The sequence below is a fragment of the Microcaecilia unicolor genome, chromosome 10, assembly GCF_901765095.1.
Source record: "Microcaecilia unicolor chromosome 10, aMicUni1.1, whole genome shotgun sequence".
Lineage (NCBI taxonomy): Eukaryota > Metazoa > Chordata > Amphibia > Gymnophiona > Siphonopidae > Microcaecilia > Microcaecilia unicolor.
In genome coordinates, this window is record NC_044040.1 from 215,987,855 (window position 1) to 216,003,699 (window position 15,845).

The 15,845-nt window shown below is 43.6% G+C and overlaps 1 protein-coding gene across 2 annotated transcripts in view; it reads left to right on the forward strand.

Annotated features, from left to right (window-relative positions):
• LOC115478588 overlaps window positions 1-15,845 on the forward strand; it is a 119,700-nt gene that overhangs the window by 71,050 nt on the left and 32,805 nt on the right. Inside the window, exons 27-31 of one of the 2 annotated variants that reach the window (XM_030216060.1) lie at window positions 2,526-2,706; window positions 7,192-7,317; window positions 8,349-8,471; window positions 12,874-12,993; window positions 15,352-15,591. In XM_030216060.1, the coding sequence (XP_030071920.1) occupies window positions 2,526-2,706; window positions 7,192-7,317; window positions 8,349-8,471; window positions 12,874-12,993; window positions 15,352-15,591 (790 nt within the window). The remainder of the gene's footprint in view (window positions 1-2,525; window positions 2,707-7,191; window positions 7,318-8,348; window positions 8,472-12,873; window positions 12,994-15,351; window positions 15,592-15,845) is intronic. The other variant, XM_030216061.1, reaches the window with a different exon arrangement.

Below are 15,845 nucleotides of genomic sequence, written 5' to 3' on the forward strand. Positions count from 1 at the left end.
GGCAGGCTTCTACATGGAATGTTGCTAGTGGAATAGCAACATTAACATTCCATGTAGAATCTCAAATAGTAGCAACAGAATCTCAATAGTAGCAACATTCCATCTAGAATCTCCAATAGTAACAACATTCCATCTAGAATCTCCAATAGTAGCAACATTCCATGTTGTTGTTACATTTGTACCCTGTGCTTTCCCACTCATAGCAGGCTCAATGTGGCTTACATATTGCATACAGGTACTTATTTGTACCTGGGGCAATGGAGGGTTAAGTGACTTGCCCAGAGTCACAAGGAGCTGCCTGTGCCTGCAGTGGGAATCGAACCCAGTTCCCCAGGCCCAAAGTCCACCACTCTAACCACTAGGCCACTCAATGTGGCTGCGCAGGCTTCTGTTTCCGTGAGTCTGACGTCCTGCACGTACGTCCTGCACATCAGACTCACAGAAGCAGAAGCCTGCGCGGCCGCATTGCTGATCTGCAAGGGCAGGCTTCTACATGGAATGTTGCTAGTGGAATAGCAACATTAACATTCCATGTAGAATGTCAAATAGTAGCAACAGAATCTCAATAGTAGCAACATTCCATCTAGAATCTCCAATAGTAGCAACATTCCATGTTGTTGTTACATTTGTACCCCACGCTTTCCCACTCATAGCAGGCTCAATGCAGCTTACATATTGCATACAGGTACTTATTTGTACCTGGGGCAATGGAGAGTTAAGTGACTTGCCCAGAGTCACAAGGAGCTGCCGGTGCCTGCAGTGGGAATTGAACCCAGTTCCCCAGGACCAAAGTCCACCACTCTAACCACTAGGCCACTCAATGTGGCCGCACAGGCTTCTGTGAGTCTGACGTCCTGCACGTCAGACTCACAGAAGCAGAAGCCTGCGCGGCCGCATTGCTGATCTGCAAGGGCAGGCTTCTACATGGAATGTTGCTAGTGGAATAGCAACATTAACATTCCATGTAGAATCTCAAATAGTAGCAACAGAATCTCAATAGTAGCAACATTCCATCTAGAATCTCCAATAGTAACAACATTCCATCTAGAATCTCCAATAGTAGCAACATTCCATGTTGTTGTTACATTTGTACCCTGTGCTTTCCCACTCATAGCAGGCTCAATGTGGCTTACATATTGCATACAGGTACTTATTTGTACCTGGGGCAATGGAGGGTTAAGTGACTTGCCCAGAGTCACAAGGAGCTGCCTGTGCCTGCAGTGGGAATCGAACCCAGTTCCCCAGGCCCAAAGTCCACCACTCTAACCACTAGGCCACTCAATGTGGCTGCGCAGGCTTCTGTTTCCGTGAGTCTGACGTCCTGCACGTACGTCCTGCACATCAGACTCACAGAAGCAGAAGCCTGCGCGGCCGCATTGCTGATCTGCAAGGGCAGGCTTCTACATGGAATGTTGCTAGTGGAATAGCAACATTAACATTCCATGTAGAATGTCAAATAGTAGCAACAGAATCTCAATAGTAGCAACATTCCATCTAGAATCTCCAATAGTAGCAACATTCCATGTTGTTGTTACATTTGTACCCTGTGCTTTCCCACTCATAGCAGGCTCAATGTGGCTTACATATTGCATACAGGTACTTATTTGTACCTGGGGCAATGGAGGGTTAAGTGACTTGCCCAGAGTCACAAGGAGCTGCCTGTGCCTGCAGTGGGAATCGAACCCAGTTCCCCAGGCCCAAAGTCCACCACTCTAACCACTAGGCCACTCAATGTGGCTGCGCAGGCTTCTGTTTCCGTGAGTCTGACGTCCTGCACGTACGTCCTGCACATCAGACTCACAGAAGCAGAAGCCTGCGCGGCCGCATTGCTGATCTGCAAGGGCAGGCTTCTGTTTCTGTGAGTCTGATGTGCAGGACGTACGTGCAGGACATCAGACTCGCAGAAACAGAAGCCTGCCCTTGCAGATCAGCAACGGGGCTGCGCCGGAGAAGAGGACTTCGGCTGGCGGGGGTTGGGGACCCCGGCCAGCAAAAGTACCCGATGGCGGTGGGGGAAGGTTGGTGGCTGGAAGGGGGTCAAAGGGGTTGGCGGTGGGGGGGGGCCAGGGCCAAATCTATGGGGGCCCATGCCTCCGTGGCCCCACGTGGCTACACCCCTGCACCATACTCTGCCCTTCAAATGATGCTCATTTGTACCACGGTATTGGAAAATTAACCTCATGCCCCATAGGCTGTATCTAAAGCATTTATTTATGTATATAAAATATTTATAGCCTGCCTATTAACTAGGCAGGTTGCAAACAAAACAATCGCAATTATCCAATAAAATCAGATACAAGCAACATTGCAAACTGTAGTAATGTTTGCATACTGAGTATTATTACTTAGAGATTTCATTCAAAATGTAAGCAAAACATTAAACTGAATAATAGATGAGGGGAGGGCTTCAGAGAACTTTTGCTTTGCTGAATTTATGTCTCTAATATTGGCACTCAGAAATGATTATTGAAACATTTATGCCCTTTGGTTGCTTCTTTACCTGCCCTGGGAATGTTTGTTCGCAGGTGGCAGGCTGTGACTGTACAGCTGCTTGGTCGGGGCAATATTGTTCAGACGATTTTGATGCTTGCGTGGAAAACAACTGCTATGATAACTCAACTTGCCAAGATAATCCTGCTCCAAAGGAGGGATTCACATGCGGATCCTGTCCTGAAGGTCTTACCGGAAATGGAATTAAATGCTCTGGTATGTTCAAGGTTTCCTTAACAACACAGAAGTACCTGGGGAGGGGCTGTTTGTGGAAACAGCATCATTTCTTTGAAGGGGTACAAACATATTAGGTTAGTCCAGTACAAAGGTACCAAACTCACTGGTTTACGACCTGATATTTCTGTGTATCTCCTCAAGTCACTTCACTGGCTTCCGATCAGGTACCGCATACAGTTCAAGCTTCTCCTACTAACCTACAAATGCACTCGATCTGCAGCCCCTCCTTACCTCTCTACCCTCATCTCCCCTTATGTTCCTACCCGTAACCTCCGCTCTCAAGACAAATCCCTCCTCTCGGGTTTCCTTCTCCACCACCACCAACTCCAGGCTCCGCCCTTTCTGCCTCGCCTCACCCCATGCTTGGAATAAACTCCCTGAGCCCATACGCCAGGCCCCCTCCCTGCCCATCTAAAAATCCTTGCTCAAAGCCCACCTCTTCAATGTCGCCTTCGGCACCTAACCACCATACCTCTATTCAGGATATCTAGACTGCCACAACTTGACATTTCGTCCTTTAGATTGTAAGCTCCTTTGAGCAGGGACCGTCCTTAGATAATTTGTACAGCGCTGCGTAACCCTAGTAGCGCTCTAGAAATGTTAAGTAGTAGTAGTTCTTGCATGACAAATGCGTTGCAATGATCACATAAAAGCATGTCTGATTTTGCGGCTAAGATGGGTTTTCACAGACAAACCACAGGAGTGGAAAGAACACCAGAATCCCATAGGGAAGCCTGCAGCAATAATTAAGGGCTCGTTAATCAATTCAGTTGTGCACACATCTTGTGCTTGCACCCAAAATACGGCATTGAACTTTTGGCGCAATATAGAGAATCCAGGGGTAAGTGTCTTTATAATGGCCAAGTGGGTGTCTGTTTGCCCTGTTTTAAAATTACCCTCCAGAACTGTGAAACAAGCATGTTCTGAACCATGTTCTAATACATTAAAACCAGTTTGAAACTGGTTCAACTCCATTGTGAAAAATCAAATGAACACTGAATTGCAGGGATGGTGAAGCAGTGCTCCGAGTTGCATCATGTAAAAGAAACATCTTAACAGGAAACAGGAGTGGGAGACGGATCCAGGCACTTCAAACACAGACCAAGGAACAACCAATATGAAATGAGAATGTTTTATTGATGGTGCAATCATTTTTAAGTTACTCTTGATTTGTTTAAATCATTTTTATAACTTGTTCCTAGCAATATGATTTTTACTTTTATATAATTTTAAAACTCTCTTTTAATGTGTATTGATGTAATACTATGCTTGTTTTTTGGTTATTTGTAACAGTGTTGTTTGATTACATATATATTACGCCAGATGCAAAGAACAAATCATTAAGAAACTTCAAACTGCACAAAACACAGCTGCCAGACTCATATTTGGTAAAACGAAATATGAAAACGCCAGACCCCTAAGAGAAAAACTACACTGGCTTCCACTAAGAGAACGCATTGCGTTCAAGGTCTGCACTCTGGTTCATAAGATCATACACGGTGAAGCTCCGGGGTATATGTCAAGCCTTATAGACCTACCAACCCGGAATTCTACTAGATTATCACGTACGTTCCTGAATCTCCACTACCCCGGCTGCAAAGGTCTAAAATTTAAATTAACATATGCTTCCAGTTTCTCCTATATAAGCACGCAAATATGGAACGAATTACCAAAATCCATAAAAACAACACACGACACAAATAATTTCCGAAAACTACTGAAAACCAACCTATTCAAAAAGGCATACCACAAAGATCCATCCTAAATACCAGTAATAAAATTTACACCAGAACTACACAAAACGTAAACCCTCTATTTTCTGATTGTTCAAGCCAATTTATCACGATTGAAGTTTAATCCCATACATTTTATTTCTTATTACGAAAATAAACTTTCTGCACCTGAATTATCTAATCCACTCTGTCACCCCCATCTTAACTATGTATTTCCTTTAGATTGTAAGCTCTTCTGAGCAGGGACTGTCCTTATTTGTTAATTTGTACAGCGCTGCGTAACCCTAGTAGTGCTCTAGAAATGTTAAGTAGTAGTAGTAGTATTTCTCTTTTCCGGAATTGGTGATCACTAATACGGAACAATGTAAGCCACATTGAGCCTGCAAATAGGTGGGAAAATGTGGGATACAAATACTACAAATAAATAAATAAATAAATATATAGACTCCTGAGGCAGGCATGTTTGTGCTTAAACACAGTGCCATGTTGAGTCATCACAAAACATTCTCATTTCATATTGGTTGTTCCTTCATCTGTGTTTGAAGTGCCTGGATCTGTCTCCCACTCCTGTTTCCGGTTAAGATGTTTCTTTTACATGATGCAACTCGGAGCACTGCTTCACCATCCCTGCAATTCAGTGTTCATTTGATTTTTCACAATGGAGTTAAACCAGTTTCAAACTGGTTTTAATGTATTAGAACATGGTTCAGAACATGCTTGTTTCACAGTTCTGGAGGGTAATTTTAAAACAGGGCAAACAGACACCCACTTGGCCATTATAAAGACACTTACCCCTGGATTCTCTATATTGCGCTGAAAGTTGAATGACGAATTTTGGGTGCACGTGCAGGGTGTGTGCCCGTAATTATTGCAGTTAATTGGCTTTGATTGGCAGTTGTGTGCAGATGTTGCTTTGTGCTGTTCTATAAAGATCCACGCAGAACTTCTATAGCACATATCTGAAAAGGGTGTGTGGTTAGGGGCATGTTGGAGGCCTTCCCAAAAGTTGCATGTGGAATTCTAGAATTAGGTCAAACCATGCATAGTTAGCTGACAGCATTTACATCTGCTATTAGCATAAGTCTCACGCCAAACAATTAGGGGGGGAGGGGATTGACAGATGCCACCTCTCATTTAGACTACTGCAATCTGCTTCTTGCTGGCCTCCCACTTAGTCACCTCTCCCCTCTCCAGTCGGTTCAAAACTCTGCTGCCCGTCTCGTCTTCCGCCAGGGTCGCTTTACTCATACTACCCCTCTCCTCAAGACCGTTCACTGGCTCCCTATCCGTTTTCGCATCCTGTTCAAACTTCTTCTACTAACCTATAAACGTACTCACTCTGCTGCTCCCCAGTATCTCTCCACACTCGTCCTTCCCTACACCCCTTCCCGTGCACTCCGCTCCATGGATAAATCCTTCTTATCTGTTCCCTTCTCCACTACTGCCAACTCCAGACTTCGCGCCTTCTGTCTCGCTGCACCCTACGCCTGGAATAAACTTCCTGAGCCCCTACGTCTTGCCCCATCCTTGGCCACCTTTAAATCTAGACTGAAAGCCCACCTCTTTAACATTGCTTTTGACTCGTAACCACTCGCCTCCACCTACCCTCCTCTCTTCCTTCCCGTTCACATTAATTGATTTGATTTGCTTACTTTATTTATTTTTTGTCTATTAGATTGTAAGCTCTTTGAGCAGGGACGGTCTTTCTTCTATGTTTGTGCAGCGCTGTGTACGCCTTGTAGCGCTATATAAATGCTAAATAGTAGTAGTAGTAGTAGTAGATGCCAGGTCACCTGTAGGGGAGGGGAGGGAAAGATCTGGGAGTCTTCAGCTGGTGGGCTTGGGGATCCCCCAGGAAAACAAAAAAGAGGAGGGAAGCCCTGACATGCAACAAAAGTAATGGGCAAAAAAAGTGAGGACAGCTCCAAGAGGATATCAGGAAGTCTTTAATGTAAACAGCTAAAAAAACAACCCGACACGGCCATGGTGGCAAAACTCGTCTGTGACGTCATTAATATAAAACGTTTATACTAGTGACCCTCATAGATGAGTTTTGCCACCAGTGCATTGTGCAGCCTGGAGCTCTTTTTAATCTACGGAAGCCCAAAACAGTTATACCCCTCTTGGTTAAGCAATTAGTCACAACACAAGAGATCTTATAGACCCCTGATGCAGGCCTTGGTGCCGAAACACGGCCGTGTTGGGTCGTTTTTTTAGCTGTTTACATTAAAGACTTCCTGATACCCTCTTCGAGCTGTCCTTTGCTTTTGGATCCCCCACCAGGCCACAGGTGCATCACTGCTGGGTTGGCCTGAGGTCAGTGTGGTTAACCTGCTTATTTTCGAACGAGAAGGCCGGCCATCTTCCGACACAAATCGGGAGATGGCCGGCCATCTCTAAAGCCGGCCCAAATGTTGAGATTTGGCCGGCTCCGACTGTATTATCGAAACGAAAGATAACCGGCCATCTTGTTTCGATAATAAGGTCGGGACGCCGCTTTACGGGGCCGGCCTTAAAGATGGCCGCCCATATAGATGTCCGGCCCCGTTCGATTATGCCCCTCCACGCCATATACTTTTTGCCAGGTACTGGACAATGTCAGAAGCCATTTTGCTGGGAAATTCTGATTTAGCTGGGTGAAAGGGACTCCTCAGGTGAGCTCTTCCCGTGCATTTCCTTCTTGTAAAACTGAAATGTAAAATAGCCCTGTATATTTTTTTTTATTCCATAGGTATTGATGAATGTTATGAAAACAAATCCACTTGTCAACAGATTTGTATCAACACTTTGCAAGGCTACAACTGCAGCTGTGAAACGGGATTCAGAGTCAGCGCTCTCAGCTCCTCCCTTTGTGACGGTAAAATCTCGTTTCTCCTGCTAACCTTTTGGCATTGAATTTGAAGTGATCCCAAACACTCATAGAAGTGCAACATTTCATTTTTATGTCAGATATATCTACTATTTATATAACTGACTTCGAGTACGAAGTACTAACCAGTCGATATTCAAAGCTACTTATCCAGGTAACTGGCTGAATCAGTTCCCCAGATATTTAGCAGCATTATCTGAACAATGCTACTGATAAATCTTTGCAGATTTCCCCAGCAGTATCTGGATAGTGCTTGGTGGTTTATGGTGGAGTGAGTGTGATCCTTGGTGGAGCAAGGTTGGTCCTACCAGTTACCTAGTTAGTGGTGATTATCCAGATGAAGTTAGGACAGTAAAAAGGCTTCTAAATTTTAACCGGTCACCTATCCAGATACCACTGATATTTGAATACTGGTGGCAGTCAGTGCTGACGCTGGATATTCAGCTCTGGTCACTATCAGATACACCAGTGCTGAATTTTAAAATTGAATTCGCCTGCGGGGACCTAAGTATAAAACGCCTCTGACCTCCCCAGCTGAATATTTGCCAGTAAATTTCCAAGCTACATGTCATTGCATTAAATCAATCTGCAGAAATAATGCCTGACACCGATGCCGTTCAGTGGTTTCTCTCGTCTACAAGACAGACTCATAGGGCCTTATTTCAAACATAGAAAAATTTTTTCCTCTGCTCTGTGCCATGGAGGATCTCAACTGACTAAAGTCCAAGGTCTTAAAAGCTACATCATGTGCGAAGGAAGAGGGCCAGAGATTTCAGCATTTGCTGCAGAGATTCCCTTTCTAAAATATCAACCAAGAAACAATGTAACATTTTGAAATCTCAAAGAGTCCATCAGAAGGAATGACTGCTCCACGTCTGGTACAATCTGTGGCCCTGTGGCATAAGCCTGTGTTTCTATTTCTTGCACAATGAATCCTGTAGCAGTTATGTGTGATACAATTTACAAAGTTCCACGTGAAATCTTTATCATTAATCTCTCTGCTTTTTCCACCCTATTAGACATTGATGAATGCGCAGGGAGCTCTCCATGCATTGAAAATACCAAATGCATAAATAACCCAGGAAGCTACGTTTGTGAGTGTAAAACTGGTTACACCGGAAACCCCTCTGTCTTTTGTGCTGGTAAGTCTTGTCGATGAGATTAATGCAACATTGTCTGAAGATGGTGCGTTTCCTGCCTTGCAATTATTCTGTAGTTCAATACCCTAGCTAGGGTCACCTGAAGAGCTTACCATGAAATTTTGATGGTAAATTTGAACTTTCTGATCTGTTCTTGAAAACTTTCAAAGCCCCATAGAAAGTTCCTTTTCACAGTTTGCAGCAACCACTCTCCGATCCATAAGAGCATAAGAAATGCTATAATGGGTCAGATCAAAGGTCCATTATACCTAAGATCCTGTTTCCAACAGTGGCCAATCCAGGTGGCAAGTACCCAGCAGCATCCCAAAAATGATGTAGATTCCAAGGATAAGCAGTGGATTCCCCAAGAAATATAAAGATTCAGATTGACTGGTGATAATTAGAGCCTGGCAAATAACGGCTAACGTTTTCACAATCTTGCATTTTCAAACTACGGTACAAGTGTTAACAATTTTAGGCACATTTCATTCAAGTGACCTGCACCTGTAGTCTGTGTTCTGTCTCTTCATTTATTCAAACAAAGTGTGCAGATGAACCAGTGCATGGCAGACATGGGGCAGTGGAGAGAGGACAGTCATGCTCTGAAGGCTTTTTGGACCCTACTTCACTTTTGGTCACTGCTGTGGTACTAAAGTTGCCTCTTGCCATCCCACAGTGGCCATTTCCTGGACAGTGGTGTTGGCAGGTTCCCAAGAGGCTTAGCTGATGCTCAGCTGGCCCTGGAGCGGGGCAGAGACCTGCACCTAATTTGAACTCTGTGTGGGATGTGCATTTTCCTAGTACCTTTACTCTTTCCAAAAATAATAGAGCTAGGGGGCACGCAATGAAGCTACAAAGTAGCAAATTTAAAACGAATCGGAGAAAATATTTCTTCACTCAATGTTTAAACTCTGGAATTCGTTGCCAGAGAACGTGGTAAAAGCAGTTAGCTTAGCGGGGTTTAAAAACGTTTGGATAACTTCCTAAAAGAAAATCCGCTTCTTATTGCTAGGACAAGCGGCATAAAATGTATTGTTTTTGGATCTTGCCAGGTACTTCTAACCTGAATTGGCCGCTATTGGAAACAGGATGCTAGGCTTGATGGACCAGGGTCTGTCCCAGTGTGGCAACACTTATGCTTTTATGAGATTAAGACATATATCTAATATCATTTTGAGATGGGAAACACATGTTTATTTTCGTTCCCTCCTTACCAGAAGTGCTTTGAAGCTGCTTTAGTACAGTATTTCATTCCTATGCCAGCTATGCACTGGCCCTCATTTTCAAATGGGAGCTCTTCACATTTACATGTCAGATACACAAGTGAATATTCTGAATGCCGGCACACATGCATGCATTAAATATGTTCCACATTTACACCTAAATATTACTATCTAAATATGGGCGTATCTTTCATCATGTGTATTTGCCAGGAAGGCTTTCTTGTGGGCGGAGTCTGGGCGGGACTTACACTTATACTCGTAACTTACAGTGTACTATAAGTTATGCGGATATCTCTAGAAACTAGGCCTGAGCAGTTACCATGGCCGGCTATAATATTTGTGCCTAACCGTTATGCCAGTAGTGGAGGAGTAGCCTAGTGGCTAGTGCAGTGGACTTTGATCCTGGGGAACTGTATCGGGCAATCAAGCCATTGTGACATCACTAATGAGGTTGGCTCTTATTGGTGGAATGAGTGGAGGAGTAGCCTAGTGGTTAGTGCAGTGGACTTTGATCCTGGGGAACTGTATTGGGCAATCAAGCCATTGTGACATCACTGATGAGGTTGGCTCTTATTGGTGGAATGAGTGGAGGAGTAGCCTAGTGGTTAGTGCAGTGGACTTTGATCCTGGGGAACTGTATTGGGCAATCAAGCCATTGTGACATCACTGATGAGGTTGGCTCTTATTGGTGGAATGAGTGGAGGAGTAGCCTAGTGGTTAGTGCAGTGGACTTTGATCCTGGGGAACTGTATCGGGCAATCAAGCCATTGTGACATCACTGATGAGGTTGGCTCTTATTAGTGGAATGAGTGGAGGAGTAGCCTAGTGGCTAGTGCAGTGGACTTTGATCCTGGGGAACTGTATCGGGCAATCAAGCCATTTTGACATCACTGATGAGGTTGGCTCTTATTGGTGGAATGAGTGGAGGAGTAGCCTAGTGGTTAGTGCAGTGGACTTTGATCCTGGGGAACTGTATCGGGCAATCAAGCCATTGTGACATCACTGATGAGGTTGGCTCTTATTGGTGGAATGAGTGGAGGAGTAGCCTAGTGGTTAGTGCAGTGGACTTTGATCCTGGGGAACTGTATCGGGCAATCAAGCCATTGTGACATCACTGATGAGGTTGGCTCTTATTGGTGGAATGAGTGGAGGAGTAGCCTAGTGGTTAGTGCAGTGGACTTTGATCCTGGGGAACTGTATTGGGCAATCAAGCCATTGTGACATCACTGATGAGGTTGGCTCTTATTGGTGGAATGAGTTGAGGAGTAGCCTAGTGGCTAGTGCAGTGGACTTTGATCCTGGGGAACTGTATCGGGCAATCAAGCCATTGTGACATCACTGATGAGGTTGGCTCTTATTGGTGGAATGAGTGGAGGAGTAGCCTAGTGGTTAGTGCAGTGGACTTTGATCCTGGGGAACTGAGTTCAATTCCCACTGCAGCTCCTTGTGACTCTGGGCAAGTCACTTAACCCTCCATTGCCCCTGGTACAAAATAAGTACTTGAATATATGTAAATCGCTTTGAATGTAGTTGCAAAAACCTCAGAAAGGTGGTATATCAGGTCCCATTTTCCTTTCCCTATTGGAGATTCTAGATGGAATGCTGCTATTCCACTAGCAACATTCCATAGAGAAGCCTGCCCTTGCAGATCAGCAACGCAGCCGCGCAGGCTTCTGTTTCTGTGAGTCTGACGTCAGACTCACAGAAACAGAAGCCTGCACGGTCGCGTTGCTGATCTCCAAGGGCAGGCTTCTCCATGGAATGTTGCTAGTGGAGGAGTAGCCTAGTGGTTTGGTTAGTGCAGTGCAGGGGCGTATCTGGGGTTCGGCGGTAGGGGGGGCCATAGCCAGAGTGGGGGGCACATTATAGCCTCCCCGCCGCCATTGCCACCCCCCTGCCGCCCTCATAACCACCCCCCTACCGCCCTCATAACCACCCCCCTACCGCCGCCAACACCTACCTTTGCTGGCAGGGGACCCCAACCCCCGCCAGCCGAGGTCCGCTTCCTCTAAAAATATTCCTAGAGCTGAGGTCTTTTAAGTTGTTCGTCCTCGCTCCCACTCCTCCGTGCTGCTGTTCAAACTCTGCGGAATCCAGTTTCGGAGTCTATCTGACGTCACAGCACGTTGTATGTCGTCCTGCACGTACAACGTGCTGCTACGTCAGACAGACTCTGAAACTGGATTCCGCAGAGTTTGAACAGCAGCAAAAACCACAGAAAGGCAGTACATCAAGTCCCATTCACTTTCCCCTATAAAGGAAAATAGACACTCCTATTCCTGTATACAATAGGCTCCTATGTAATATACAGTTTAATAAATGATTACTGTATTATATATTTTTTTATTTAATTTTTTATCTTCTTCTTCAGACCATCAGAGGTAGACCCAAAGTCACTTATTGTTCACCGTATCACTATTTATATATGGTGATAGGGTTCATACCCTTCTTGTCATTGGTCGCTGATGTTTATATATTTATATCATTCATATATTTTTGTCAAATTTTTCTATTTTCAAAAATCTCATAAGTATATATCCATAAGTAAATGAAATGAAATCCTTTTACTTAGATTTAAAAGTCTTGATATCATGTCAGGCTGAAAGGTGGGGCTGCATTTACTAAGCTGTATATTGCATAGGAATTTTGGATTACTGATAATACATTGTATTTAGTGGGCATTTACTGAATCTTAAAATAGGCTCCTGCCAGGTCAGTGGCGTAGCCACAGGTGGGCTTGGGTGGGCCAGGGCCCACCCATTTATGGCTCAGGCCCACCCAACAGTAGCACATGTTTAGTGGTAACTGGTGGGAATCTCAAGCTCCGCCAGCTGAAGATTTCCCCCTGATGGTAACAAAAACACTACTCTCCACGACACCGGCACCTGCGCATGCTCAGTTTTCAGTGCATGCCTGCTGCTAAGGTGGAAAGAAGCGTTTTCCCACCAGCTGAGATAATTGGGTTTTTTTTAGGGGGGGGGAGAACAATTGGTGCCCACCCAATTCTTGCCTAGGCTCACCCAAAATCTGTTGTCTGGCTACGCCCCTGTGCCAGGTGCCCTCCAGGCGTGTGAATATATGTCACAGAATTTGCTCTGTAAATGTTGTTGCTGTTCAGTTCTGCAAGGTTTTTTGGTATTTAAATTATTGAGATTTATCCGAGAATCCTCCTCTGTTTTCAGATATTAATGAGTGTGCGAACCCAAACTCCACCGTTTGCCCAGACACGTCTCTGTGTATTAACACCGATGGCTCCTACCAATGTGACTGCTTTCCCGGTTACAGGGAACCAAACTGCACAGGTAAAACAGTCAGAAACCCACAGGTCTTGTAACTAGTCCATGAATTCCATATTAATCCTAGAGAAAACTGGACTTTTGGGACACCTTTATGGTCAAACGTTAAAACCAGGCAAAGAGACTGAGGTTGATATTGAAAAGTATTTATGCGGCTGGCCACAGTACCAACTGATACATCTTTTAAACAAACTTCCCAGTAGTTCTGTGGCTAAATTTGGCTGTTTCATTTGTGGAACAGCCAGATTTATCGATCCAGAAAAGGGGTAGGATTTGGAGAGATGAGAGTGGAAAATAAAGTTATACCTTTAGCAATGAAATTCAGCCACTGGGGTAAATTCTATAAAGTAGATGCCCGCAGCTGGGCATCACATTCACATTTAAATGGTTAAAATCCTGTCATACACTCTATGTGTGTTTGTACAGAAACTCACATATCTGGCAAACTGCCACCTAAGCATTACTTACTGCTTAACACAAGACTACCTCTACTTCCGGAAGCAGGTGAAAGCTTGGCTCTTCAACCAAGCCTTTAACGGAAGAAGTAACTAACTTGTTAGTCTCACTCACACATACAAGGATTGACTCGGGCTGCACATACTGCAGTGGGACATGTTTATCCACTCCTACCCTAGCTGAGATAATATTTAACCATCTCGCCGACCTCTTGTGCAACTTTCTTTAAATTAGGCACCTTATTTTCTAACTCCTCTTACTCTCTTTCCTATCTGTATGTTCCATCTTTGCTTATACGCTGTCTATTAAAATGTTCTATTACGTATTGTGTTGACATTGTAATGTAGTATACCATGCCAAACTTTGTATTGTTATTTGAATATTTTTACTGCTCTAATTGCCTATTGCTCATGTTTGATCTATTCTTACCGTACACCTCCTTGAGTGAATTCCTTCAAAAAGCGGTAAATAAATCCTAATAAATCAATCAATACTCTGTAACTACGCATCTATTTATGGTACTGACTATTTCTCCACTTTATTAGTCGCAGTGACTCTGGACTGTGACAGAGACTAGTTCTTGAGATTATACTTTAAATATCGTCTTTCTACTTTTTGTTCGCTCAAGGTGCAAATATCTCCTGATGTGGCCAAAGCTACTGAAAAACATAGGCAGGAATTTCTTCTAATGCTCCTTAGAGTTTTGGCTCTTGCTGGTACATTCTTTTTGAAATTTCCTTGCAAATGTATTGTGAATTATCAGACTCAGACCCCTAAGAGAAAAACTACACTGGCTCCCACTAAAAGAATGAATTGCGTTCAAAGTTTGCACCCTGGTCCACAAAATCATTCACGGTGAAGTCCCAATCGATATGTCAGACCTCATAGACCTACCAACTAGGAACACAAAAAGATCAGCACGCACATTCCTGAATCTCCACTACCTCAGCTGCAAAAGGAATTAAATATAAATCCACATATGCATGCAGCTTCTCCTACATAAGCACGCAACTATAGAACGCACGACCTAACAATCTTCTGAAAACTACTGAAAACCAACTTGTTCAAGAAGGCATACCATAACGATCCATCCTAAATACTAGATAACTAGACTCTACATGAACTAGACAAAACCAAACTCTTTACACTAGACTGATAACCTTCGTTGCTACTACTGAAAGTTACGCAATACGCACTACCACTTTATTTCTCATGCCAAAATGAACTTTCTATAGCTGATTATGTAACTTATTTTATAATTCACTCTATCATTCAGAAATGTCAATACCACTGTATTATTTTACTCTACCATTTATGCACCTTAATGCAACATCACTTGTAATTCTCTATCCGGAAATGGCAATCGCCATTATGGCATAATGTAAGCCACATTGAGCCTGCAAATTGGTGGGAAAATGTGGGATACAAAAGCAGCAAATAAATAAATAAATAAATATCTTTTTAGATCCTTCTCAACAGACTTGGTTCTTCATTGACAAGGTTGTTGCTACTGGTCAGGTTCCTATCGCTGAGATGCGGGACCCTCAACTGTAATTTGTACTAGTTATTCTCGCTAGTCAAGCCTCTAGGGTGTATTTCTTTTCTTTTGATAGTATTATCTAAATTCCTTAATTGATTATCTCTTACTCCTCCCATTTTTGAGGACTTGTTGGATACCAAGTAGGGTTATTATTTTCTTGTATTTTGATTATATATTGTGTGATTTTACTTATGCTTGGTCAATTTTCTGTACAAGTTTTCTTTTTTTAGCTTGGATTTATGGAAAGATTTCAATAAAGAAAGTTATAAAAAAATAATAATTCTGCTCTTTACCATTCAGATTGTTCTTGAGCTCATTGTATTGCAGATTAAATACCATAATTCCGAATCAGTTGTGTTTTTCTTTAGATATCAATGAATGCCAAGCAGATGTTCCTCTGTGCCTGCTAAACTCCAGCTGCCTAAACACTATTGGTTCATTCATCTGCCGGTGTGACTCGGGTTTTGAGGGTGAAAAGTGCACAGATATCGATGAATGTGCAAGAGACCTGGATGATTGCTCTGCTGCTGCTGACTGCACGAACACGAATGGATCCTTTTTCTGCACGTGCCGGAGAGGATACACTGGGAACGGAACTCATTGTGAAGGCAGGGATTTTGCTCCGTGTTTCATACTCTGATTTTTCTTTTTGATAGTGATTTCCATGGTTCATCTCAGCTTGGATCTTCCATGCTGATATCCGGTGATCCTCCACCGTCATCCACTGGGAGTCAAAAACTGTTCTCCCAGTCTCCAGCTGCAATACGATTGAAATTTTTATAGTCAAGAATGAATGTATTACCTATTCTGAAGTACTGTAGGTTTTTGATCCCCATTTGATTCAGAACAAGCAAATAATTGT